The 27,075-nt window shown below is 39.2% G+C and overlaps 1 protein-coding gene across 1 annotated transcript; it reads left to right on the plus strand.

Moving 5' to 3' along the window:
* The first annotated feature begins 215 nt into the window (after positions 1 to 215).
* Positions 216 to 25,676, plus strand: LOC139724589 (uncharacterized). The gene is made up of 14 exons (XM_071635721.1): positions 216 to 521; positions 4,423 to 4,578; positions 7,152 to 7,227; positions 14,546 to 14,698; positions 15,295 to 15,384; positions 15,876 to 16,059; positions 16,871 to 16,989; positions 18,824 to 19,019; positions 20,042 to 20,203; positions 20,586 to 21,036; positions 21,586 to 21,702; positions 22,228 to 22,332; positions 24,031 to 24,105; positions 25,318 to 25,676. Exons 1-14 carry the CDS (start codon positions 269 to 271, stop codon positions 25,674 to 25,676), a joined length of 2,496 nt encoding a protein of 831 aa, XP_071491822.1. The 5' UTR covers positions 216 to 268.
* Positions 25,677 to 27,075: the final 1,399 nt, after the last annotated feature.

Here is a 27,075-nt window from a genome sequence, read left to right on the forward strand (position 1 = left end):
CGTCGTTTTCTCTTCGCAGATTCGATACCGATCACTGGTAGGAGATTGCCACGCTCGATCACGAAGGGCAATCGACAACAAACGATAGCCGCTCAACGGCGTACCTCCTTGTTCATACACTCTACACACTAGAATCGTAAAACGTGAGTACTATCGGTCTATACTATCGCCATATCGATCTCTTTCTGCAGCGTGAAGGCGGCGCCATATTTGCAGGGAACTACTGAGACCCTCTGGATATCATCTTAGCAATAATTAAGTAACGGCCATGAGCTGGAAGTCGGCAGGAACGGGTGCTAACAGCGTTCCACTAGGAACGTTGCACCCGGTTTTCTCAGGTGGAGTAAAACCATCTGGAAATGACTCGATGTTGAATGCCGCTCGTGAAGCGGCTGCGAGAGTCACCGCTAACATATTGAAACGTGACCACACTGGCATGACCCCCGGTAGCTCTGCGGGCGTACCTGCACCAACCGCTGCCCACCATCCACTGCCTGGGCATGGGCGATCAGGACTGGAGCGTAAGTCAACTTGTTCACATGTAATCACCTGTCTTGTTGGACCTCTAACGATAAGAACGACAAATTCATATTCTCAAAGTATTAGGTTTTCACTACACTTCATTCTCATCGACCTTTTAGACTTTGTGGTTTCTAAAGTCTAGTTCTTCTAACACAAGTTCTACTAACTGTTAGAGTTCTACTGTACCGTAGTTATGGGTAAACTCGGCCTAGCGGGTAAAGTCGGCCGCCAGCGCGCACAGTACAATTTTATGTACTGTGCGCGCTGGCGGCCGACTTTACCCACTAGGCCGAGTTTACCCATAACTACGGTACTGTCTTCTCGTGACGTTGACCGAAAGATCGGTCTGTACAGACCTGTATTTAACTGCGACCAGCAGCCCCATACGCATACTGCCATAGCATAATGGGGCTGCGGACTGTGTAGCATTCAGAATCATGACAGGGTAGTATCGCGGATAAATACAGGGATGCCAAGTTCGAAAAATTCTTCATGAGTGAGTGTTGACTCAGAGTTTCATGACTCAACGTCTCAGCGCGCTCATGTGTGCGTGAGCGAGGCCGAGGGTGTGCACGTGTGGGAGGGGTTAGTACGGAGCTTTTTCAATTTTTACATGTGGGTCCTAGCTCTTAAAAATGGTGCGATCAGGCGCAACTTAGGTGACTAGTCTATTTTTTTTAACTTATTTTGAAAGACAAAAGGGAAATATACCTGCAATTGCAACAAAATCACCTCCCGTCCGGTCCCGGGCCAATCGGATGCTAGGACTAGTCAGCAGAAACCTACGAAAGACCTCACAACAGGATCCACCAACAAGCATATTCTCCCTAGCCCTGAGTCTCTCTGGAGACCGCGCCTTGCGGTGCGGTCCTGGGGGCTACCCCGCATCTGAGCTGAAGCAAAAATCACGAATAAATCCCTATTGCCACATGCGGCGACTTCACAAATAAAACTTGGCTAAATTTCTATCATAAACCCAGAACAGACAGGGAGGAGGGAGATCGTGAATAAGAGTTTGAGTCTCATTTGGGAAGAGAGAATGGAACAGCACCCTCTGCCGCCGTTTCACACTGGAAGGCAAAAAACATCTTTGAAGGACTCTCGTCAGTATTGTTGACGACTTCTGCTCTTGTTGTGGTGTGTGTAAAATGAGTTGTAATTAAAGGCAGTGAGCTGTCGAGAATTGCAGTAAAAAAAAAAAAATAAATAAATAAATAAATTAAAAAAAATAATAATAAACCCAGTGACAATGAAAAATGAAATATATATTATTTTATTACCCAGTCGACTTGGTTCTTCTCACCAATTTATCTGAAAACTGCAAAATTTTCCACATTTTTTTGGAGTAAGTGGCCTGCCCTAGTGAAGAATCTTGCTGCCATTTTGAATGTGTATCCATTAGTACGCATCTACGCATCTGTGAACAATGACGTCAACGTTACGGATGCTCAAGGATATGATGCATCATCGCACGGTGCATATAGGTGAAATGAATGTGCATCATGTAGCGAGCAATACAGTTGTCAATGCACTGCACTGAATGCATGCTATGAGCATGTGCAAGTGATTGTGAGTTTTAGTGAGCATCAGTGAGCTGAAGATATTTGCCTTATAAGACAACATTTTCTACATCATAAGCAATGAATTGCATCAAACAGTCAGCGATTGGAATCATTTAGGTTTAATCAACCCATGTAAGTATTCCTAGTAGTTTTTGTTGAAAAATTAAAGAAATAAAGCGCCGCAACGGCACCCGTCTTGTACAACTTCAAGATTTTAATGCAAAAACGGCGCAGCCGCCACACTTCGTGCAGCGGCTGTCGCAGTTAACTTCTCTCTAGTGAGACCACACCTAGAATACTGTAGCTCAGTCTGGAACCCACATACAAACAAACACATTTCTCAAATAGAAGCCATCCAAAGGCGAGCAGCAAGATTCACCCTCCAGAGGTATTACCGTCCAGACAGTGTCTCTGCCATGATTGAACAGCTTAAATGGGAAAGTCTGGAGAGGAGAAGAAATGCTGCTAGCCTCTTCCTCATGTACAAAATGCAGCACAACATGGCAGCCATCAATGCACAGCACTACACATCACCCATGATTGTTAGCAACACACGACAGTACCATCCAAACAAGTTGCTGGCAATTCCTACCCGGACCCAACTCTATTGGAACTCATTTTTTCAACGCACCGTAACTGCTTGGAATGGGCTTCCTAAAAACGCCCTTGAAGCCGCTTCATTGGAGTCCTTCAAGGGAGCTCTTCCACTCAGCATCTGGACTGAGGAACTGGATTTTTACTCGCACCATATATTTTTAATGCACCAACAAGCATGCACTGCAAATGAGCACCTACAGTAAGTTCAACTCCTTAGCACTGCATCCTGACTTATGGATCCTGCTGAGTATCTTCGTAGAAGTAGAAGTATCACTTTAATCCTTTGAGCTATGCTCATTGTTAATAGGCCCAAGTTGCAGATTTCACCCAATGCGTGAGAAAAATGGGTGCCATGCGTGAGATCGTGAGACGGACCCTAAATGCTTGAGTCTCACGCAGAATGCATGAGACTTGGTAGCTCTGTAAATATCAACTTAAAATCAAAAAATTTCTTCAATTTGAAGACTTACCCGTGAAGTTGAAGTATTGACAACAGGAAGCGTGCAACATTTGCATTAGTTCTGCCAATCTAACACTGTTCGAATTGATGACTTAATGTGACTCGGTCAAGAGGAACCTGGGAGAGCTACACTGAATTGACGGCCAGCGCATGCGCACACAGACATCGTATCCAGTCAGTGGATTTGAAATTTGTGCACGTGTCATGTGTGCGCATGCGCTGGCCATCAATTCAGTGTAGCTCTCCCAGGTTCCTCTTGACCGAGTCACATTAATTAAGTCATCAATTCGAACAGAAAGGGACTATTGACAGAACCAAACGTTACATGCTTCCTGTTTTCAATACCTCAACTTCACTGGTAAGTCTTCAAATTGAAGAAATTTTTCGATTTTAAGTTGATATTTATCCGCGATATTACCCTATCATGATCCTGAATGCTACAGTCCGCAGCCCCATTACGCTATGCGTATGGGGCTGGTCGCAGTGAGGTCTGTATCTGGTCGGACATCGGGGATTGATGTTCCGCGGAGACTGCTTCTGGCTTCACTTTAACAGTTACTGAGTTAGGGTAAAACTCCACACAGTTTTCGCATTTCGGCTGGCCTCCAGAATCCAGACACATAAGACATATCACATGCGACTTTATATCACAAGCCAGCAAATTCTATTGTGACAACACACACATATCACATCATTTCACATTTTTGTCTGCAATTTCCGGTATCGAACAGTTAATTTGTGGTTCCATTGGATTGGAATCTTCAGCATTTTTCCAGTATGTACATGTAAATGGATTTCATAGAATTCCAGTGACGAAATGTAATTCAAATATGCATAAATATTAACTATGGCGAGGTGCGGGTCACCCAAGTGTACCCAGTAGCATGTTTTCAATCATACAATTTGTAGGCTGCCTACTACAGATGTAGTGTCTACAATGTACATGTACCACTACCAGTATTTGAATTCGCATTAGGCCAGTTAATGCTCATTTTCCTTGAAATTACAGAAAAATTCAAGGATCTTCTTCCCTTTATACTTTGTAGGTCATCTTACATCAGCTTCTGACGATGGTGGTGTTCCTCAAAACAAGCACACATAAACATACATTGTATTGTGAAATTCATCATTTGTAACAGGCCCCAAAGCAAAGCCCTTTGAAGATTACAAGAAGTTCAAGCAGAAAGAAAGGGTCCATGTACTCATTAGACTGTCAGTTTTAGACATTATTGGTGTGGTTCATGAGATACAGGTCCAATTTTTGCTCCTGGTTTTCTACAGCACTGATGCCCTCATCAAGCTGGCCCCCTCAGTCACAGCAAGACTTAAAGCGTCGTAAGCGCAGCCGCTGGGGTGGGGAAGAGACGAAGGCGGCCCCTGGTGTAGCCACAGTCATCCCTTCAGGCCTGTCCAAGGAACAAGAGACACAGGTTTTGTGTAAGTTTCCCCCCCCCCCCCAACTCACTTTGTGCAAATCACCCTAAAAGGATAGCACTCTTTGTATGCTTTGTATGACTTGAGTAATGCGTGTGTACTTTGCATGCTGCTGAATTATATCTGCCTGTTTGGTTTTATGCCCTCATTTTCAAGTTTTATTTATGTTTCATTCTGAAAGTGTGTGCTAGTACGCAATAACCCTTTTAATAATCATAGTACTTTTTCTCCTGATCAGTGAGTTTGTTACAGCACTTCTCACTGCTGGACTGGCATCATGTATGGACAGTTGTGATATGATGACATTCTATTTTCCATCCCCTTTTTGACCTCTTTCATTGTCATTGTCAAACTACAAAAACTATGCTTTTATGATGCTGAAAAGGTGAGTATGCTCGTTTCAAAATAGGATCTTGTATACTTTGTAGGATTGTGAAACAGTCTTTCACCTTCTAAAGCTACTGTATGCATCTCCTTTAAAAGCAAGAAGAAAGAATGTTGACCTTTCTGCATCTTCAATCGATTGATTTCCTGTGTACATGTACCAACAAATGTACACGATTAAATGTTGTCCTAATTTTTTTTCAATTTTTTTCAGCAGTGTTGTCCAGTTGAAATAAAGAAAAAAAAAATCAAAATACATGTCTTAAGCTGAAAAGTTACCGCAGAAATAAATTAGTGCAATACAGATTTCAAGATGCACTCAATGTCATCTGCATTGTGTGATTTGCCGAATGGAGATCTATCCCATTTAACTTCACTTCACTTTTACTCCAGTTAGATTTCAATAAGGATTCAATGTATAATTGAAACAGGAGTGAAAGTACTTGTACAATGATACAAAAGTGTACATACTGTACAACATTAATTACATGAAATATACAAATTGTATAATTGTATTCGAATGTGTTACATTTGCATACTGTAGCATTTGTGAATGATTCATTTTACAGCACTATTCAATATAGATTGCTCAAATTAGTACCAAAGTATGAGCAGTTTCAACCCAGTATCTTGTGGTTAGCTACTATCTTGTTTCCATGCACTCTAATTATGAATTCACATCAAAATATTTACATGCTTCCCTTAATTTTTTTTTTTTGTTTCATTTTTGTATCAGTGCAAATTGTTATTAAATTTATTGCAGTCTGCAAGTATGTTTTTACATACTGTTTTTACAGTTGTGAACTATCATATTTTGATGAAATATATCTTCATTAATGTTGTTTATATGCTGAATGCATAAATAGCATAAATTTGTTGACATACAGTAGAGTAATTTCCATACTCACTGTTGATTGACTGCTTGATACCCTTTTCACATTTAACAATTATCAATTTTGATTATTCTGTTTTGTACATGTTCATTTTTTTATGTCGTGTATAATGTCAGTGCTTATTTCTTTACACAGTTACTCACACAAAAAGTAAACAAAATCAGCTGCTGTTCTACTCCTTTCCTTTTTGTTTTGAGGATGTGCATTTCCTCATGCATCAAAGCTTTTCTGTGTATTTTCCCTTTATATTGTGTCATTTTTGAGCATCAATAACATGTATACATACATTGTATTTTAGTGTAGTATGTACAAATTATGACACTGATATGTCCATTGTACACATTGTACTTGTAAGTATACAAAAACTTATTTCCCCTCCTTCAGTCAGTCCGGTGGTCAGAAGGCTAGTACTTGTTCATTGCACATTGCTTATTGCATCATTGGAACTGTCCTCTAATCTTACTTTAGGTTGACATCTGAAGGGATATCTTTAATTCCCGTCAGACTGCATTATCTTATTTTTATGTTATTAATGCACTCTCCCTTATTGTCTTCCATGAGCATTTTCATCTTTAAGAAGTGTTCACTTACAGTGTTGTTTGGTCTTGGGAAAGCACAAGCAGACAATTGCATTAACAAAAGTTGTTTAAAAATTACCTGGAGCTGCCAGCTAGTATGTTTTACAATACTTCATTTGTGGTTTTTGTTTATCATATACGTACTCTACATTATTTTCTTCTGAAATTGGATTTAGCATGCTTTCTTTGTGCAGTTTTTTCCTCATTTTTCAATTGAAAGTACATTTTTACTGTGACAGAATATCTTTTTGTTTTTTGTTTTTCTCTAGAGTTTTGCAGTCATGTACAATGTTTATCACTTATTACAACCTACAAAGTGTACCATTGATTCGTAGTATTAGTAGTCTAGTGTTAACATTCAGACTGTAGTATTTTTCGTGGGGTCGTTGGGCTGGGTCACTAATTCTAAACCCTTGACCACTTTGATGCATATTTAAATATAGAATGATCATACACATACTTTGGGCAGCTTCAAGTTGTCTTTGGTTAATAAAACATTTCAGGCTCTGAGGCTCATGCTAATGATATGAGAAATTATGATTAACCTTTATTTGTGCAAATTTTGTTTACATCTACAGGGAAATACCCTACATTATAGTGCTTCGTGCAATTGACTTCATCACTCTGTGAGACGTGATTTTTTTATTTTTTTATTTTTTTGTATGTTTGATCTATGACAACCTTTCTTGTCTCCTTTCTAACCACAATTTACCCTCTACAGTGCACCTGCAAATAGAAGAGTTGAGCCGAAAACTGAGGACCGGAGAGCTTGGAATTCCACCCAATGTGGAGGATAGGTTTGTCTAGCTTGGATAAGCAAAAACTTTTCATCCATTTGCTTTTTATCTCCCTTTCCTTCTCAAAATCCTCTGTTCTAATGGAAAGATGCATTTATTCATAGATGTGCATTTTCCTTGGTATGATATGTGAATAATGATCATGTGTTTGATGTCCTTCAAGTGACAACAAAAATCTCTGTTGTTACAGTAATTGAATCATTCATAATGACCGTGCATGAACTGCTTCTTTAAAAAGAAGAGGTGCAGATGCAGGTGGCATATGAGAAGACGTGGATTCAGATCTCTTGGTTTGGCAATAGTGGTACCAGCATCTTATCTTGGAAGTTGTGAACAGCCCCAAGAGTGGTACCCTCCCCTGCAAAATCATGAAAACAGGGAAGGAGAAGTGAGAAGTTGCCAATGATCAGATTATTTCAGGACTTACATGTACTATAAACATGAAATATTATATTTGTGTATATCGCAACATTCAACCACTTATGCAGTGTGCCATTTTCATGTTATTTCAAGAGTTTTTTTATTTAATTTACAAGAGATCTACATTGATATATATCTGCAAGTTCAACCCTTAAAGTGAGCAAGAAACTTGAAAATGGTGTTTCTCATCTAGCTTTGGAGATCTAATTCAAAGATTCACATACAGACACCTGTTTCGATGGTTTGCAGCGAGGACTACCACTCTGGAGTTTGATTCAGAATTTGACTAATGCATGTTTTTTGATAAAAGAAATTTTGTTGTGGCTACACCATGTCATACAGTCTGACATATGTGTATCAACCAGACTACACTGTTTATGCACATTGATGTGTGGTTGTAGATTTTTCAATCATTTTTATTGGAATAGCTTGATTTGAGGAAAGCATATTCATTGCACCTCCCTAGAGATATCACTCTTTTGGGGTAGAAAACTTTACCATCAAATCTTGTGATGGAAAAACTACACAGGTATCAGCTTTGATCTGAAATTTAGAATATGGTATGACAGTGATAGCATTCTAAGGTATGTGTAAATGAGTTGAGATTGAATGAAACATTTCCCATTCCTTTTTACTCTAGAGACTTGATTGTCATGGCCAGAACATAAATTGTATATATTTATCTTCAAGTCTTGAACATTTGCTTCTTACTGATGAGTCTGTATCACTGAACCATATCTACATGTATGGTGTGAGTACCGATAGTAATAGATCTTCACCAAAAGATGAATCTATCTTGTTCCAATATGCTGAGTCCTTGAGGAACAAGAGGATTTGTGTCAAACTTGGTCCTTGGGATTTTCACTTCAATTTCTTCAACCATCATCATGATGTGATATTTGATAGAATTTAGAATTGAAGTGAACAAAAAGAAACTCATTGCTAACAGCTTGTGATTCCTTATTTTTCTTTCTTAATTACTCTGTGAATAAACCACAATTCTAACAGTGATGCAGTCTTTTGCAGGGACCAGACACTGAAGTGGTCTCGTTCACAATAGTAGAAATTGTTTTTCTTTCGTTATTTTTGTGTGGTTACATATTAATTACAGACTTGTGTTCCCACATTCCAAAGCAACTCTAAATATCTGTTATGTTCAAACGGTGTCAGGGATAAACTATAATTTTGAGGATAAGCTTGTAGTTAAGTATGGGGGCCAAGTGTTGCATGGGCTCTTTCGTCACAAATCGTTGTTTTAGTCAATGAAATATAAAACAGTTTCAGTGACGAAATTACCAATTTCATGATGAAAGAGACCATGTGACACCTTAGACTAGTGCCCTGTACTTCGCTACAAGCTTATCCTCAAAGTTTGCTTAAATCCTTGAAGTTGAGGATCATTGTCTCAATGTAACTTATACTGTATAAGCTGTTATTTTTGCGTACACATATTTTCGCAAATGAGGAGGTGATGGATTTTTTTGTGAAAAGTTGTTTTCGCCAATTGACATGGAAGCTGTCGTGAGTGCACTATGACACCAGCGCATGGGCGACACTTTCGTGTATTGTTAAATTTGCGGTCCATCAGTGATTCACAAAATTCACAAAAAAAATTAACCCTAACGAAAATAAGAGCTTATACAGTATTGAAAAAGAAATAATTGTATGAGTATTTCGTTCCAACACTAATCATGTGCTGCAGCCTCATTGTGATAACCATTTGATTCTAAGATTATTTTATTTGTTATCTGTTAGTATCTGAATGCAGTAAAGTTGGAAATGTGCTGTGTTGGAATATTGAATACTCATTACATGTACAGTGTGATAATTCAACAGGAGCTAGCAGTGCAGCGGGTCTCTAATGTGATTTTTAGTGCTACTCTGTGTGTAAGTTAATGACGTTATCAGAGAGGTTGTTTTAGTGCTTTAATTGAAAGGCATAGTCTTTGAATACAAGATATGAGACATACAGCGTTTAAAACATGAGTGGAGAAGTTGGTTAATAGTGCAGAGCTGTACACTATGACAAGAGAGTGATGTGGTATTGAGGGAGAAGAGATCCACTGATCACAAGGGTCAGAATGGTGCTGTAATTAAAATCATAATTTTTCAGCAGATTGTATACATGTAGAAAGTTTTTAAATGCTGCATTTACATGCTAGGGAGCACCGATCAACTGTAGGTTTTAACAAATTTTGGTGCTCTTTTGAGTGACATGCTTATGCCCTATACCATTGTATCACAGAGTTTGTACAATACCTACATTGTATCTCTGTGATACCTAGTTGTGTTTGAGCCACTTTTGTTGGCCCAGTATGAATCAAATCAAAAGTTCTGACTGTTCTGTATTGGTTAAGTTTACCTTTCAATTTCCTTGCACCTTTCTGATTCTTTTTGGTGGATCTGTAGTGTTGAAGCTGTGAAATGAAGTTTAATGATAAATACATCCTTTGTATTTCTTGGCATTATGATAGGTGTATTTGCTCTGCTTCATTTTCTTTGTGAAATGGTTTTAACAGTAAACAAGAAAGAATTTCTTCCATATATCAGTCAGCTTGCCAGCACTCACTCACCAGTGATTACATGCATCTTTGTTCTAAAGCTGGAACCTGTTTTCTGCACAATGCCTTCACCACAGAGCAGGCAGCATCAGGACATGTGTATGATTCCATGCACAGTTATGATATGTTAGACAGTTACCACAATATTTCTTCCAAATTTCAAGTAAATCTTAACCAAAATTGCTTCCTCTTTCCCCCTAAATCTTAACCACACCTCTCTTGCTCTCATTTTCATGTTTTATGCCATGAAAGTGTTGTCTTGTTTTTTCCTGCGCTAACCTTTACACAATCATTTTCTATTTCATTTTTACTCAAAATTGATGGCAGGCTGAGAATCAGTGTGTCATTGGTTCTAGCTTATTTATTGGCTTTATTAATATACACTGACAAACCAGGAAATGGGATTTGTCAGTAGGTGGAAAATAACATGACCTCTGACCTCTCTCACAGCAGACATGATGAGGAGTTGATAGCAACCTACACTTGTTGTACATCACCCAAGCTGTTGTTTGACATGTTCTACAGTAGTGTACAAGTCACATGAATGTTTGAAGTGCATGATTATCTGTTGTAACCTTTCAGCATTCAAGCAAATCATTTCTCCCTATGCTTTATGATTAACGTATTAAAGGTACATACAACATGTACTTTTTGCAGGTGAAAAGGATGTTACACAATGATTTGTATAATTTGATATTAATTTCAGTTCATCTACTTGTATACATGCTCTTGAAATTGGGAGAAAAAAAATCATATCTTTGTTTCTTTTCAGAAGCAACTCCAAGAAAATGTTGCATTATAAGTGCCAGTGTATCTACAGCCTCTGTTACATTACACAAGAGAGAATTTTACTTGTAATCATAGGCCAAGGAATATGTAGGTTTTGAATGCCTATTTATGCATTGTACTCATTCATTCATTTATTTGGCAAAATATAAAACATGCAAATTATGACAGAAGGGCAGTAATATTACGACGAGGACTCTGGAGAAGCAACATGTTCTTGTAAATTGGAGCCCTTATTCTAACAGGAAGAAAAAAAAAATGCATTTCAACAATGACATGTTGAGATATATCGCAATTCATTTTATACTGTAATCCAGTTTGGAGTTAGCACATTTGCACTTTGGTAGAAACTAGAAATAGCATTTGTGTTTTCTCAGTTGGTGAGTTACTTCACATGTTTCCTGTAATGCATATTAAAAGCTTGCCCGACATTTAACAATTTATGAAATTCATCAATCCTGTTCAAACAAATTATGACATTGCATTGACCTACATGTGTAGGTGACCAGAATGGTCCATAAGTTAACACTTTGGGAGGCACCCATTTCATTATTTTGTATTGAATGTATCACCAAACTTTTTTTTTTCAATATTATTACTAAATACCACACACTATCAGGTGTATGTGCTGGCAAGCACCATTTGTAGGAAGTACGGATACTGTATAACAAATGCTTATCTCAGTGAATTTAAAAACCAATATTCCTGTTGGTACAAATGACCCTTTTCTGCTAATGTGCAAAGTGGAACTCCAAATGGGCTTATTTAAAGGTGTAACATTTGGAATTTTTAGGACAGGGTACTACTCAGAATTTAGAGGGACAATGCATAAGTGAACTACATGTTATGCCTCTTCATCTTGCCAGAGAAGAAACCTGTGTTGGAATATTTGACCTTATTCTGGATCTGAGAAGACTTGTGCCGCCTGTGTAGCGTACATGTAAAGTCCAAAACAAGAAATTAAGATGTTTTGAGTTCCAATTCTAAAGACATTTAATGTGTAAAGGATGTACAGCTATACACATGTTGTAAGATTATGTTAACTCACAAACTATTATTGGAAAATATGTTGATATTTCCATAGTAGAATGGCATGTCAGGGATGTAAAGTTATTTCTCTTTCCAGTGTGCATTCCCCCCCCCCCCCTCCCCTCAAAAAAAAAAAAAAAAAAAAAAAAGATTGTTTAGATCACTTTAATGACAGACAACTTTGCCCCCAAATTACATCAAATAAACGTTCAGGCCATTCAGGTGAACAACAGATTTTCAATGAAGATTGACCTTCATATTGTATGGTAGTACATTTTGATGTCAGTCCACTATTACATTGCCCCAAAATTTTTATTTTGGGAGAAATTCTACTAGATTGTTTGCTTGAAGTAATTTTGGGGCAAAATTATCTCATTAAAGTGTTCGAAACGATCATTTGGGCGGTAATGTACAATGGTAACAGAAAATAATCCAACATCCCTGAAATGCACCCTTTTACTGTGAAAATACCATACATATTTATCATTATCGTAACAAGATGTACTTGTGATGATGATGAAAAGTTCACATTTTTGACTTCCTGACAAAATCACTGCCATCTGATTTAACATCTTAACCCGTTTAGGATGTGTCCCAATATTCGGGCAAGTGTCTATGGGAAATGTGTGTTGTAGCAAAATGGGCCTGTCCTCAATGGGTTAAAAGACACGCAATAACAGTGGTTTATGCTACTGTATCAGGTCTCGTATGACTATATCTGTGATTTGCGAGGTTTTACAGCACTCTTACATCAAGAGGTTGCAATTACAGAGATTGTCTGACAGTTCTTCAGTTTTGCTGTTAGGGCTCAATTTTGCCATTGTAACTTAATGTGAGGAGCCCTCTTTTGAAATTTAGCATCTGAAAAGTATAGCACCTGAAGCTCATACAATTGACATGTGGAAAAATATACTGACATGCAGATGTAAGAAGACGCCACCTTTAACAAGGCATGGTGCAGAGTGCAAATCTTTCGTGAAGCAAGGATTCAGACTTAAAGCAGTTTGGTTGTGTATTCTAAGCCCATTGTGTTGTACAGTTGTATGTGCAAATCTAGCCACAGAACTGGTTATTCATAATTTCAGAGGTTTTCAGAAGTGGGCTCCTGCCATTAAGAAATGTTTTAACAATTGTCACTTTCTCTTTGATCATGAAGCTTTTTCACTCTAAAAGTGTACATGTGTACATTACATTTGTTGAGCACTTTTTTGTTGGGCAGTACATTGAGTTTGTCATTTCCTTTTCAAATACCATGATTTTTTTATCAGTTTATAATATGTGAAGGTATCAAGGGCCAATTGCTTTAATAGTTAGTCAGTGTCACCTAAAATAAACTCTCTAGGAATGTCATTTTTATCTGTTTATTTTTATCGTAAATCTACTTTTTTTATACATAATTGACCCACTTACATTTAAAATGTATGTGTTGAGCTCTTGTCCCGTGATTTCTTTATTCATATTCTCTTTTTTTTTTTCCATTCCTTACCTGGTCAGTCCCTTCCATTTTGAAAATACACTTTCATACTAATAAAGACCCGAGTTTCATTGATACTTGCTTCTGATGAAAAGTGATTATACAGACTAGAATGTTTACTTTAGTAAAAATCTCCCTTTTATATGTTTCATGCATAGATTTCAAATGAACAACCAGTGTACAATGCACTTTATTGATTTGATGACCAGTATGCTTCCAAAGCATGGTGCAACTGTATCTAGTTTTGTGCTAGTGAATTCAGCAGCGTTCAGATTTGTACCAAGTTTGACTGCCATATAGTTTTGACCCATCAAGTCCTGGGGAAAATGTTGATGCAGAAATTTTCACTTTGTTCTCATTGAATTGGTAAATCTGAATTTTACTGTGTATCCTAGCCTGGAGAAGATTAGATGGAACTGATAAAATTTAATGAATAAATGCAAACCTAGCCAAAAACCAAACAAGCAAACAAAACAAAATAGATACAATATACAAGATCAATATGAAATACAAAATGTTGCCAGTTTAAATAACAAACATAACTGCAGTACCCAATTTTTTATTTGTTACCAATTTTAAGGATCAATCACATGTTTTTGTTATACAGAGGCTTATAAATCTGCAACTGAAATATCCAGTGGTAGGAATTCTTTGACCAAAACTAGGTTTAAATGAAAGAAGTTTGTATTAGAACTTCACTAAAAATTATGATAAGAATATACTATATCAAACCATGCAAATTCTTGTGTTTTCTTGGACTTGATGAGTAAAATGTGCTTGGCATCTCCTCCCCCCCCCCCCCCCCCAAAAAAAAAAAGAAAGTACCCAGTTTTTAGCCATTTCAAGACTGTTGATACATTTGTAGCAATGAAGGGCACTTAACAGCTTTTGCTTTGTCCAAGGAAAGATCATCAAGAAAATATGCTTCGTAAGTCGCTTGTCACCATCTCTTAGCTCAAAGATATGCAGAGACCAGTCAGATTTGAAGTTTAATGTATTCTAAAAGCAAGCTTTTTGTATCATCTCTTTCCTGCTGACTGTGACTTAGGTCCCCGTCTCCAGAGCCAATCTACAACCATGAGGGGAAGCGGCTGAACACCAGGGAGTATCGGATGAGGAAGAAGCTGGAGGAGGACCGGCATAAGATGATCCAGGAAGCCTTGGAGATGAACCCAGAGTACAAGCCTCCAGCTGACTACAAGTGAGTACTAGGAGAGATTTCAACACCTGTTGTTAACTCTCATAAACCTGATGGGATGTCTTTTGCATAATATCAGTTTCACAGTTGCCATGGAGACTATTGTGAGTTTGTATGATATATTTATATCATTCATAGAGAAAAAATATTTTGATGTCACCTTGTAGTGGCAGATACTTGTGTCACATACACAGCCAGCAGAGCCAGGGGATATTTTGTTTTTATGCTGTTGTTTAGTATACGAATACATACAAATTTATTTTGGTCTGCGGTACAACAGAGTTACGTTTTGGCAAAATCTAATTTGTTCTGTTTCGGGGGGGGGGGGGGGAGGGGGGGGGAGGTGGGGGTTGTTTGTGTGTTTCTTTTAAATTTTATTTTATTTATTTTTTTTTTTTGCTCTGTCATTCATGTTGTGTGCATGTATCAATACAGTGTTGATGAACTGATCTTGACAAGAACGTGAAAAGAAGGAGTTGTGTGTCCAGAATTTCCCTTGTGAAAGTAGAATGTAAAGCTGTAAATATTGATTCTCAGTGTGTAAAGTTGATGTGTGCACAGTTTACTCACATGGAGTCTTCACTATGTCTCTGTTACAGGCCACCAGTGCAGCGTGTGAGTGACAGGGTCATGATACCACAGGATCAACATCCAGACATCAACTTTGTGGGTCTCCTCATTGGGCCCAGGTATGTACAGTCACAGCCGTCAATAGACAAATCATTTGAACTAGACATACACCTGTATGTCCCATGCTAAAGTATGATGAGTTCCCTTCAACCTGACAATACTATCTGCTTGATGTACATGAAGGATTGGTCAGTCACCATGGTTTGTGTTTGAAGGCAAAACAGTTTTTTGATTTTCTTTTTGTATAAATGTTTCGAGGACCAACCCCTGAAGCAGTCTTTGATGAAGATGAACTGAAACATCTCTGTACAGTGACAAGGATACTTGATGCTGAACGTGTGCTTTTATGGGATCTTTAGTAGGCTAGCATCGTGATCTCTTGTATAAAATACGCATACAGGATTGATGCTCAATCTCTGCTACAAGTTGTAGGTCCAACCCCATTTTATACTTTTTCTTTAAACAAATCATTGCAGTTAATGTTGAGTTCAGATTATGACTACTGGAGCCATAACTTTCTTTTTTGATTTGATTGATTGTTTGGTTGTAGGGGCAACACTCTGAAGAAGCTGGAGAAAGACACCAACACCAAGATCATGATACGTGGCAAAGGGTCAGTGAAGGAGGGCAAGGTGGGGCGCAAGGATGGACAACCACTGCCCGGAGAGGACGAGCCACTCCATGCACTTGTCACTGCTAATAATGCTGAGAGTGTCAAGAAGGCTGTAGTCCAGGTATGAATAAATCTTGACCAATCAGTCCACTCATCAATCCACATCCTGGGTGGTGTTTCATAAAGCTATTCATAAACTTACAAACAACTTATGAGCGACTGGTGATCAGTTCGTGTGTTGAATTATTGAAATTCTGATAAGTATATCGCATCAAAACTGATCACCAGTCACTTGTATGCTATTTGTAACTTTACGAACAGCTTTATAAAACACCCCCCAGATCTTACTGATGGAAGCTTTTAAAGCCCCTTTAAAGAATAATTCCATTCAAAGACTTACAATGCTATAATCCAATTTAGTTTGCATGAAGGTGAACACCCCCCAATAAAGATGCACTTTTGCTGGATATTAATTTCACGATACGTGAAAAAAAAAGGAAAAAAACCCTCCACTTGCCAGTGTCGTGGTGAATTATGTAAATGTGAAAGTGGTTCTAAGAGGGGTCTTTCTTACTACTGTATAAGCTGCTATTTTCACGTACAGACATTTTTGCTAGATGTTTTTTCCTGAATTGACACCGATACTATTATAAATGCACTATATTACCTTGGCACATAGCAACTTCTTTGCATGTTCCAAGTTTGTGATCTGACTGTGATTTTTGTATTTGCAAAATTAAACCCTCATGAAAATAACAGCTTACAGTAAGTCTCACTGTGCTCGTACTACCATAGTACATCTAAGAGATCATCAACTTCTTTGCACGTTTAGTTTGTGATCTGACTTTGAATTGTGTATTTGCAAGAAATAAACCATCATGAAAATAACAGCCTACTAAACTTATCTGACTGTGCTTGTACTACCATGGTAGATCCAAGAGATCATCAAGCAGGGGATAGAGACACCAGAGGGTCAGAATGACTTGAGGAGGATGCAGCTGAGAGAGCTGGCTAGACTCAATGGAACACTGAGGGATGAGGACATGTTGAGGTGAGTCTATTGTCACACAACCTACCTTTCTTGCTTCCAAGTAGAGATGAATGACTGGGTATTGTGTAGGCTGTCAAATAAATATTAGGAGGCAAAACTAAAATGTGATATGGTAGGGCTATCCAACTGACTGTAAGCTGGCTCCGAAAATATTTGATACCAACAATTCCTCTGTTGCACTTTCCCTGTAGTGACAATGTGATTTGGAATGCTTCACAATCTTGATTTTCCTGTATTAAGCATGTTTTATCTGATAGTGCAGAATATTCTATGCTTTCCTCTTTATGAACTCATGGAAACATAGCAATTTTGTTTAACTCTGTAGCAGTTTTTAAAATTTACTGGAATTTTCATGTAATGTTAAGAGGAGTTGCTTAGATTTTATATAGATGTATGATTTTTCCCAACAGAAATTTGTTGCTTGATGTGCCTGTACAGTTAAACCTGTCTATAGCAGCCACCGTCTGTAGCAACCACCTGCCGTATGTGACCACTTAACACAATTTCCCCCAAGAGAAAAGCTATGTTAACGACACTGTTTAACTCTTAATGTGCCAGGCCCAAAACCCCTAACGTGCCAGAGGTTTTTACCTAACGCCAGAACGTTTCGAAACTGGACTGACAATGAAATTTAAAACCGTCATATCTCTGAAACTATTGACTGTTTTGAATTGAGTTCTACACAACATATATCAAGAAATGTTTGCTCTTTCGTGTCATGCAGTCAGTTTGCCACAATATTTATCTGAATCTGAAATATTGCAGAAATATTTGAGACATAAAAAAAATATTAGAAATTTTTGTGTAGTATGGAAAAAAGAGTCAGTCTTGTTTTTTCTTCAATGGAACGCTCCCTTGACTCTGTGAGAAAGTTTTAGAGCAACATCTCCTCTTTCAAATGATAACAAAATTGCCTTCTAGAATTGTATGATTCCAAAGATACTAGCACTTTATTTTGTCTTAGCAATTTCTCTTTCTGCCACAATAATTCATTCCCAAATCTGAGTCCTTTAGTCCCAAATCCTGTATTTGAAACTAAAGTAATTGTCCCGGGCCCTGGAATAGTGTCTTTTGTCCACCTGAGAAGGAAGAACCTGCTAATCCTCCTTTTGTCTACGCGGACCGCGGGCGGGCGTACTCTATTGAAATCGGCAGGCCTTTGTCCACGCGCAATTCCTATGCTAGTGTGGGGACGATTAGTGACGTTCACCAAAACAAAAGGATGAAAGACTTGACCGACGAACAAAAGCTGACCCTCTTTGAGGGACAAAATCAAAGCAGCTTCCCGCAGGACAGCGTCCAAGCGGAACAATGCGAGTGGAACCGCATAGACAATACACGCAGAGTCAATAGCATACACACGCGTGGTTTACCTATGAGACTTTCGATCCATACACATCTTGCAGAGGGTGCGCCCGCTGCGGATTTTCCCGATGTGAAAAAAATACATCTAGCTGAAAAATCGTGTATTTTACTCAAAATTTTCCAATGTAAGCATGCTCATATTTTTAGTGGAAACGATGGCTATGCTAATCAGCTACCAGTACTTATCATTGGCAGTTGCTTGGTGTAACACATTACGGTACCACAAGAACTTAAATGATCAATGCTTCTCTCGCTGTTCTTAGTCGCCGACCGGCGACCGTGGCACGTCAGGACTAAGGTCGCCGTACGGCGACCATGGCACGTTAAGAGTTAAAACAGCCACCTGTCTGCAACAGCCACTTTTTTCATCTTCCCTGGGATGGCCGCTTTAGACAGTTTTGACTGTATTTGCGTTATTACTGTAATTCTGAATTTCATACTTGTGCCTTGTGTTGGTAAACTTTTCCAGGTGTTCTAACTGTGGCTCCACCGCCCATCGCACATGGCAGTGTACAGAGAAACAGAACTTGACAAACAACATTGTCTGTGTGCTGTGTGGGTCAGCGGGTCACATAGCAGCAGATTGTCGGGAGAAGGCTACAGGGGACCGCCCCCTGGCCCAGCCCATTGTCAACCCTGCAGACAAGGCTAAGATGGACTCGGAGGTAAGGACTAAATGCAGTGGAGTTATTCCTAGCAGTCAGGGTAATGATGTGCTGGACTGACTTCAGTGATTCTTATCATAATGATATGTGAAGCAGTGATGATAACAAAGGGGGGGGGGGGGGGGAGGATGATGGTAAAGTGGCAGGGATTTATTTTGTTGTACTGTCAGTAATGGTGATATTGTAAAGATTGTGTTAGTGTCAATCATGACACTGTGGACAGTGATATTGTGATGGCAGCATGCATGTCAGAGGGCTTGGTACTAATGATGCTAATAAGTTTTGCACTGATATTGATGGAGATATTGTATAGATCATGTTAGTAATGTGAAGTGTGTAATGAAAAGAGTGGTGTGTTGATGGCATACACTGTAATGGAAAGAATGGTGTGTTCACAGTTTTTGTGTTGATAAAAGCTGACAGCCTTGATACCAGAATATGAAACATCACCATTGAAAGACATGACAAAGATGATATGGATTTTAGATTAGGTCGTAAGTTACTCCATATGGGTATTTCAGCAAACCAGCTGAAATTGTGATCTTTTACCGTTGTCTTTTATCCAGTGGCATGGGGAGAGAAGGTTGATTGAATAGGTCTTCATCCAATGCCCACGGGGGTACATATGAAAATACAAATCGTACAGGTCTGCTAGAATAGAATTGCCTGTCAACGAATATGTGCATAGAATCATACACTCATCAGTGACGTTCAACTCCAGTCGAGATTCTTCGACTGTATTTGTACGTACAAAGAGATCAGTGATAAAAGTTTACACAATTCATTATGGGGATTCTCAAATATATCTGAGTTTGGCCAGCCTTCCCACTCCATGATATCCCCATGGTAATCGATGGATCTTTAACCCGTTGAGGACGGTTTGATTTTGCTACAGCATGTATTTCCCATAGACGCTTGCCTGAGTATACTCGGGACTCGTCCTCAACGGGTTACGTTGAGTTGAGTTAACTGCCATAGAACTACCCATTGTCTGATATGATTGGTTTTGTTCTGCTCTGCAGTATCTGTCCCTGATGGCTGAGCTAGGAGAAGGTCCACTGCCAGGCCAGTCCAAGCCAGAGATATCATCTCCAAGCCCTAGGAACCCGCCTCCTACAGTCTCCTCCTCTTCAACTCGTCCTCCCATGTTCAGTGGGCCTGATGGACAGCATCCACCTCCACTGGTGAGTTAGATACACCAACATGGCACTTTGTCTTCTTTTTTCTATCTCTATTTCTTTGGCAGAATTTGAATTGTTTTCAGTCATTTATAAACAAAATATTAGAATGTTCCAGAAAATACCATCCTTTAGGCTCAGTCAAATCATTATGGATGGATAGGAAGTCAAAAAAGTTGTTCTCATGTGTAAAATTGAAAACCTTGTTAACTGTGTGAGATATATACATCCAATGATCATAAAGAATAGTTCAGAACAGGTCCAATATCCTTGTGACTCTTGCTACTCAAATACACATAAATATTTAGTATTTAGGGTAATGTAGAACTAGAATTCCACTTATGCAAATGAGTTGCAGATTCTGTTCAATTAATTATCCATCTCATAGATGGGTCAGAGCCTGACTCCGCCCTGGAACAATCGTAACCAGAACAAGCCTCCATCTCTTCTCAACTCTGGCCCCTCCCAACAGCGACCTCCTCTGAATAGGGCCCCGCCCCCTCTCCCACACCAGGGCCCGCCTCCTCACAGTGATCACCACGGAGGCCCGCCCCCTCCACCATCAGGCATGCCCAACCAGCCACCTATGATGGGCCCAGGCCCGATGAGACCCCCAATGATGAACAGGCCCCCTGGTCCAGGTGGTTTTCCTCCTATGCCTCCCAACATGATGCCACCAAACATGGGCCAGATGCCCCCAGGACCACCCCCAGGAGGGTTCAACCCCATGATGCCTCCACCTGGTGGACGACCCCCTATGCCCCCATGGGGGTTCCCAGGGGGCCCACCTGCCTCTCAACCAGGAATGGGACCCCCATCCTCAGCACCACCACCACCAGGTATGTTTGGACAGCAAAGTGTGAGTCTCCCTTTCTAAGAAATGTTTAATTTTTTTTTTTTTTTGAAATAATGAAGCTAAGTGAATTGAGAAAGAAAAAATTTACATAAGGAATACTCCAATAGAAAAAGGTGATAGGCAATGATTGCACTTTGCTTCCTTTTTCTACACTGTTTCACCAAAGCTTTGTCAACAATGCTAAGTTCTGAATGCCTGTATTGCTTTATAGCAATGTGTCTGTCACAGGAAAAGTAAGGAATACCTTCAAGTGATTCGCTGTTCTTAAAAAGGATTAGCCATTTCTTGTATTGAATCTATAGAAAAGGCTCGAAAAAAGTAGTTCCCAATGACAAGTGAAATGTTTTATAGAGTTCTTTTGTACTTTGTAGTGCTGATTACATTGAATACAAATTCTTTCTAATAGAGAATGTTAAGATGAAGTCCTACAGCAGAAGACCCAAGCCTATAATGATAGGTAGCTATACAATTGTATTGTACAGAGATTATGGAAAATTCAGACTGTTGTGCTTGGTATGTATCAAATCTCTAGTGCCAGCTCCAGTACCTCCACCCCAGTCTCTGCTGGTAGCCCCTCCCCCACCTCCACCCAGCAGTGAGCCTCCACCTCAGACATCAACCAGTGCACCGTGGCAGATCACAGCTTCCAGTAAGTACACAGACTACTCTAGAATAGCCAACCCTAACCAAAGACATTGCTTCAGTTCACCTTGTAACCAAGTACAGGGTGGTCCCGAACCTGAACCCTCTTGTGCCAAGAGAGGTAAACAGATAGAGCCAAACTTTCATTCCTATGAGATCAAAGTTTTATATGAGATGATGGTAAATTGTTTGTCCCCAGTGTTAAGAATTCTCCATTGCTACTTTCCCTAAGGAAAAGTTTGTGCACTTAACATGTGACCATATTATGCATAGACTGTAAGCAAACTGGTTCAGTTGGAGACCTCTGTTCTTCATGACCCTCGGGTGAGAATTTAAGGAAACAGGAAGAAAATAGAAGGAAAATGAATAAAAAATGCTAATTCTTGCTTTGGCATGACAAAAATGAGAAATGTCCTCTTTGCCTTGACACACCAAGAGACTTTTCACTGATTCATGAATGTGATGTTACCAACCTTCCTACCACAATGTCCACATGTACAACTGACATGTTGCATGTGTGGTTGGCTTGCAGGCCAGGGAGTGGTGACATCTTCCGCACCACCCTCCCAGCCCCCGTGGCAATCTCAGGCTGCCTTGCAGCAAGTGTTGGCCCAGTCTCAGAGCCACCCACCTCCAGGTTAGCACACCACTCTGAGATCAGAGCGCTCTGTTGGCAGGCGTCGGCCAACTCAGCCTTTCAGATGGGTGTTAGGCTTGCAAATTAATACTGGAAGCAAATCAGCCATGCATAGTCATGATAGCATGTTGGGATCTGTAGTGTGGCTTGTGTCTGAAACTGAGTTGGCGAGATCTGTGCACAGAGGCTCTGTCTTAGACCAGTGCATGCTGCCTTCCTCTCTTCAAGGCTGAGTCTTGTGTTTTTTGTGTGTTCTTTTCTTCCAAACAGACAAATCACATTGATCTCATCAACATATTAGCTCTTGAAAGAGGCTAAAACTTGCTTTATGGCTAAATGTGAAAAGCATAACTGTTTCTTCTGTGAAAAACTTGTGCTTGCTTTTGACTTACCAAACATGTTATCCTATACTTCCACCAAAGCAAAGTCATTGTAAAAACGTAAATAACTGCTGAGATAGGTCAAGATAATCACCTGCCTGACATGTGATTATTACTGGCACTCGTACTGAGCTAGTGTCATAGAAAAGAGCCAATAGTAATTCATTGGACTTGCCTGCTAAAAATCAAAGGATCTGTATGTGATGACGTCTGTATGAGACAGGTATAATCTCAACCTTTGCCTTGGGAAATTTGTTGGTCAAACTTGGGACCATTTTATTGTTTTTACCTGTTGCTTTGTGTTGTTTTTGTTTGCTATTTCAGAAGTTGGGATTACTAATGATTTACTGTACGTAACAGTGGAAATTTTTACACATTTCATGCAACAAGAAGGTAGCACATGAATAAAAACACTTTTTTTTTTCTTTTTTTTTCGCCTGCTAAAGGCAACACTATTTACTGTTTTGATTTCTTTAAATTGAAGACACATAATTTTTCATTTTATTACTCGGCTGAGCTTGAAAAATTGCTCATGCTAAAGTCTAAACTTTACAGTATATGTATGCGTACAGGGTGTCATGGTTTGCAGTGAGTGGGATCAAAGTTTTTGACACTTCATACAGTTTGAAGTATTTCTGTGCTGCATGATGTATGTAGGGTGCATTGAAAAAAAAACACAACTTTGAGATGATTACAACAAAAGCTAATTGTAATCATTGTACGTCGTGCTCATTATTTTGTTTTACAGCAGAGAATGACCCCATGTGTGCATTCTTGGTCCATACATGTACAAATGACCTACTGTTTTACCCCTTGTGTCGTGGCTTTTATCTTATCACAGCAATTGTATGTTCCTAATAATTTCATAGTTCTCATAAGAGATGTGTAGAATGTGTAATTATTGTCAGTAGTTTGCTTTCTGTTGTTTTGTCTATGTTTAAATTTTGTTGCTACCAAAAAGCAAGTGAGTTATATTTGTGTCATTAGAAAGAAAAGCTTGATAAAAATGCAAGTTATTTTCCCCCAGCAGGATTTTGAATAATATTGTATTGAGGAATATTGCGTACATGTTGTTGTGATGTTGGTACATTCCCTTTGACCAAAATTCATACGATGAAGGGCATCATTACTGATAAAAATGTTGAGTACTTGAAATTGTGCTTGCACTGAAAAAGATTGCACAAAGAGAAGTTATTGTAGTGTACTAATAAGATGATTTTTCATCATTAATTTGGTTGATATTCGGAATGCCAAATTAATAGTGGGCATGTTCCCGTGAGTGGTATAAACTAACAATCAGTCTTTTCTCTGCGTGCAGGTGCTGCAACCACAACAGCTACCGCTGCCCCAACCTCAGCAACAGCAACATTACCATGGCAACAGTTTGCCGCAGGTGAGATTGAAGATGCACATTTGTGGATGTAAGATTATTTGCTTTACTTTAAATGTTATATCAATGTCACAAAGATTTGAGTTGCATACCCTAAGAGAATAGAGAGCTTTAGATTTTCACAATGCAAATGTTCGGGGGGGGGGGGGGGGGGGTGGGGGGGTGGGACTTCTGGGCATGCGCAAATTTGCTCAATTCATGATGGTGAGAGCTACTTGATGCACTGATCATATGAGGGCACCATTTTACTTTATATAGGTTACATCTCAACAAAATGTAAAGTTACTTTGCAACATGACACAGGGAGAGAAGAGAACGGCCAATGTAATCCGTGTCTAAATGTCTGCACTGCAAATCTCAAGCTCCCTAGTGTAAACACTAACAGCCATTTTGTGTAAGCCAATAGTAATGTGAACCAGTAAAAGATAACATGAACATGTCTGTATGATATAGTTCATGATCTGCTTTACCTGGGCCTTGTTTCATAAAAGATGTTAGGATGGCAACTCTTGCTGGAATGGCAACTTCCAATAGCAACAGCCAATCAGGAAGCTGGATTCTTGTCGTTACCATGACAATTGCCATTCCAGCAAGAGTTGTCATCGTATCAACCTTTTATGAAATGGGGCCCTGGATGATTGAGAACTTTCACAGACATGTCTGTTTGATGTCAAGTATTCTACAGGGGATTCTTTTTATAGTGAAGACCTGAAAACCATGACAGTACATTATTAAATCAGGTTTCTCACTATACCACAGTCCAAAAAATAGAGTACTACAAAGATTTTGGGCCTGCACATTCCCCATGTTATAAGAGGGTTTTGTTATTCCAATTATCTTTATTACAAAGTTCCTACTGTACTAATATTGACATATTTACTTATTTATTTATTCATTTTTTAAGCCAACTGTGAAAACTTTTGCTACTATGTTCTTATGTGTTGGGGTGGGGGGGAATCTGCATGTATCAAAATCATGACATATTTGTTCTCTCTGTCACTAAGGTCCAATGTGACTACCTAGTATAAATAATCATTCTTTTTCTGTATTCTGTGAAATGCTTTTCTCACCACAGCAATTTTACTAACTATAGTGGGTAACACAAGTCCAGGTGTAAAATTATACACCAGTTAAATGTTCCATGTCATGGAGTTGAGTATTGTTCAAACAGAAATGGTGATTATAAAGTCTTTTCATGTTTGTTGAATTCCCCAGCTGCAGCAGCCACTCCAGCCAGCTCATCAGCCACATCGCCAGCCATCCCTCCCTGGCTTCAGGCTTACCAAGCAGCAGCAGCAGCAGCCTCTGCCCCACCTCCTGCCCCAGCTGGTAATGCCATACAACCCCCTCCCCCTCAGTGGGCCCAAGCCATGCCTCCCCCACCTCCCCAGCCAGTCCCTCCCCCTCAGGCCTCTATGCCAGGTATGCCACCCATAGGAGTGCCCCCACCCAACATGCAGCCCCCGATACCCCCTATGCCCTTCCAGCAGGCTGCTATGCCTGATGCTGCGGCTCCTCCGGCTGTCCCTCCCCCACTTCTTACTGCCCCTCCCCCACCTCCTCCTTCAAACTGAAATATCGGCAGATTTGCAATGCACACAATGCACACAATGAACTCAAAATTATTTGTATACTTCTTATTAAATGAGGTGCCACTTATGTCTTGTAATATCTTATCAAGAAGCATGACCTTAAGATGTCTGTAAGAAGGCAGCTACCTGCCACATAAAAGGTGAATAAAAGGTTTTTACTCAGATAAGCCTTGCAGTCAAGGTGGATTTAATCAGCAGTGTAAAGATGAGACATGGATCATCACTTCACATTAGATAGTATTTTGTTAATGGCAATATTTATGAGGATTGACTGTTTACACGACAGACTGATGGGACTCGCTATTAAAACTCAGGACTAAAATTTTACAGATTATTGAGGCATGAAGGTAAAGAGAGTTTATCATGCCAGTCATTCATATTTTCCCAGTGACATAGAAAAAGGATGCTACTACAATACAAAGTCTTTAGCTCATGCAATTTGAAATTAAGTCCTACTTGTAGAGCATCTGTATAATAATTGTAGTTTGAAAGAAATTTTCTCCACCGGTTTGAAAGGTATCACTTTGCTCATGTTCATTCTGTATAATCATGGAATATAGTCGTATGCATTAGATAATCACTTATCTGTTTCAGCTGATAGATCCAAACAATACCCAATAAACTTGTTGGATTGACATTGTATCTTAGTATGAAAAAGAAATACAGAAATAAAATCAGTCAATCAAAATAAGCAAATGTGAAATAAGCAAAATCCCTCTTGCCTGTATGCCAGTTCATGTTGCTTGTGTAACTCACTGTGCAGGGTGAAGGTTCCCAAGAAAGCAATAGATACATGACACTGACAATATCAGATGTAATTATTTTTTGGCTATAAACCATTTATTTCAAAAAGGGTTGTCAGATTTGTTGGCCTTATTTATATCTCAGAATCTTACTGTTGGTACGCTAATTCTGTAGTGTTCAAACTTTGTTAGATTTTGTGCTGGAGTTTAGACTGAATCAGGTGAGAAATGGAGACCAGTGGATGGGGTAGAATAATTCATTCTTCCCATTCTATATAGATTTGGAATTTAGAATTTGCACACCAGTTATACTGTACTTGCATTTTTAATCCCTGGAGAAGATACCTCGATGCAGAAATAATAAACCTGTCTGTTTGCATCAAGCTAACTAAAATGTCATTGGTGATTGTATTAGATAAGTTTGCAAGATGTTCATATTTTTGCGCAAAAAATTATTGCACACAAAGGTTTGGATATGATGCATCATGCATCGCATAATTATCATGATTGAAGTTGTGATCTTGAGCGGAATATTTGAAGTTGTTTGTTCTTCATATCAGATGTATCGATTCATTCATGTACAAAAGTTGTTAACCTGTGGTCAGATCTGTAGTTTTTATTTGTAAATGTTTCAAAGT

Source organism: Diadema antillarum, unplaced genomic scaffold, assembly GCF_040938485.1.
Source record: "Diadema antillarum isolate AM-2024a unplaced genomic scaffold, OU_Dant_1.0 scf00000223, whole genome shotgun sequence".
NCBI lineage: Eukaryota > Metazoa > Echinodermata > Echinoidea > Diadematoida > Diadematidae > Diadema > Diadema antillarum.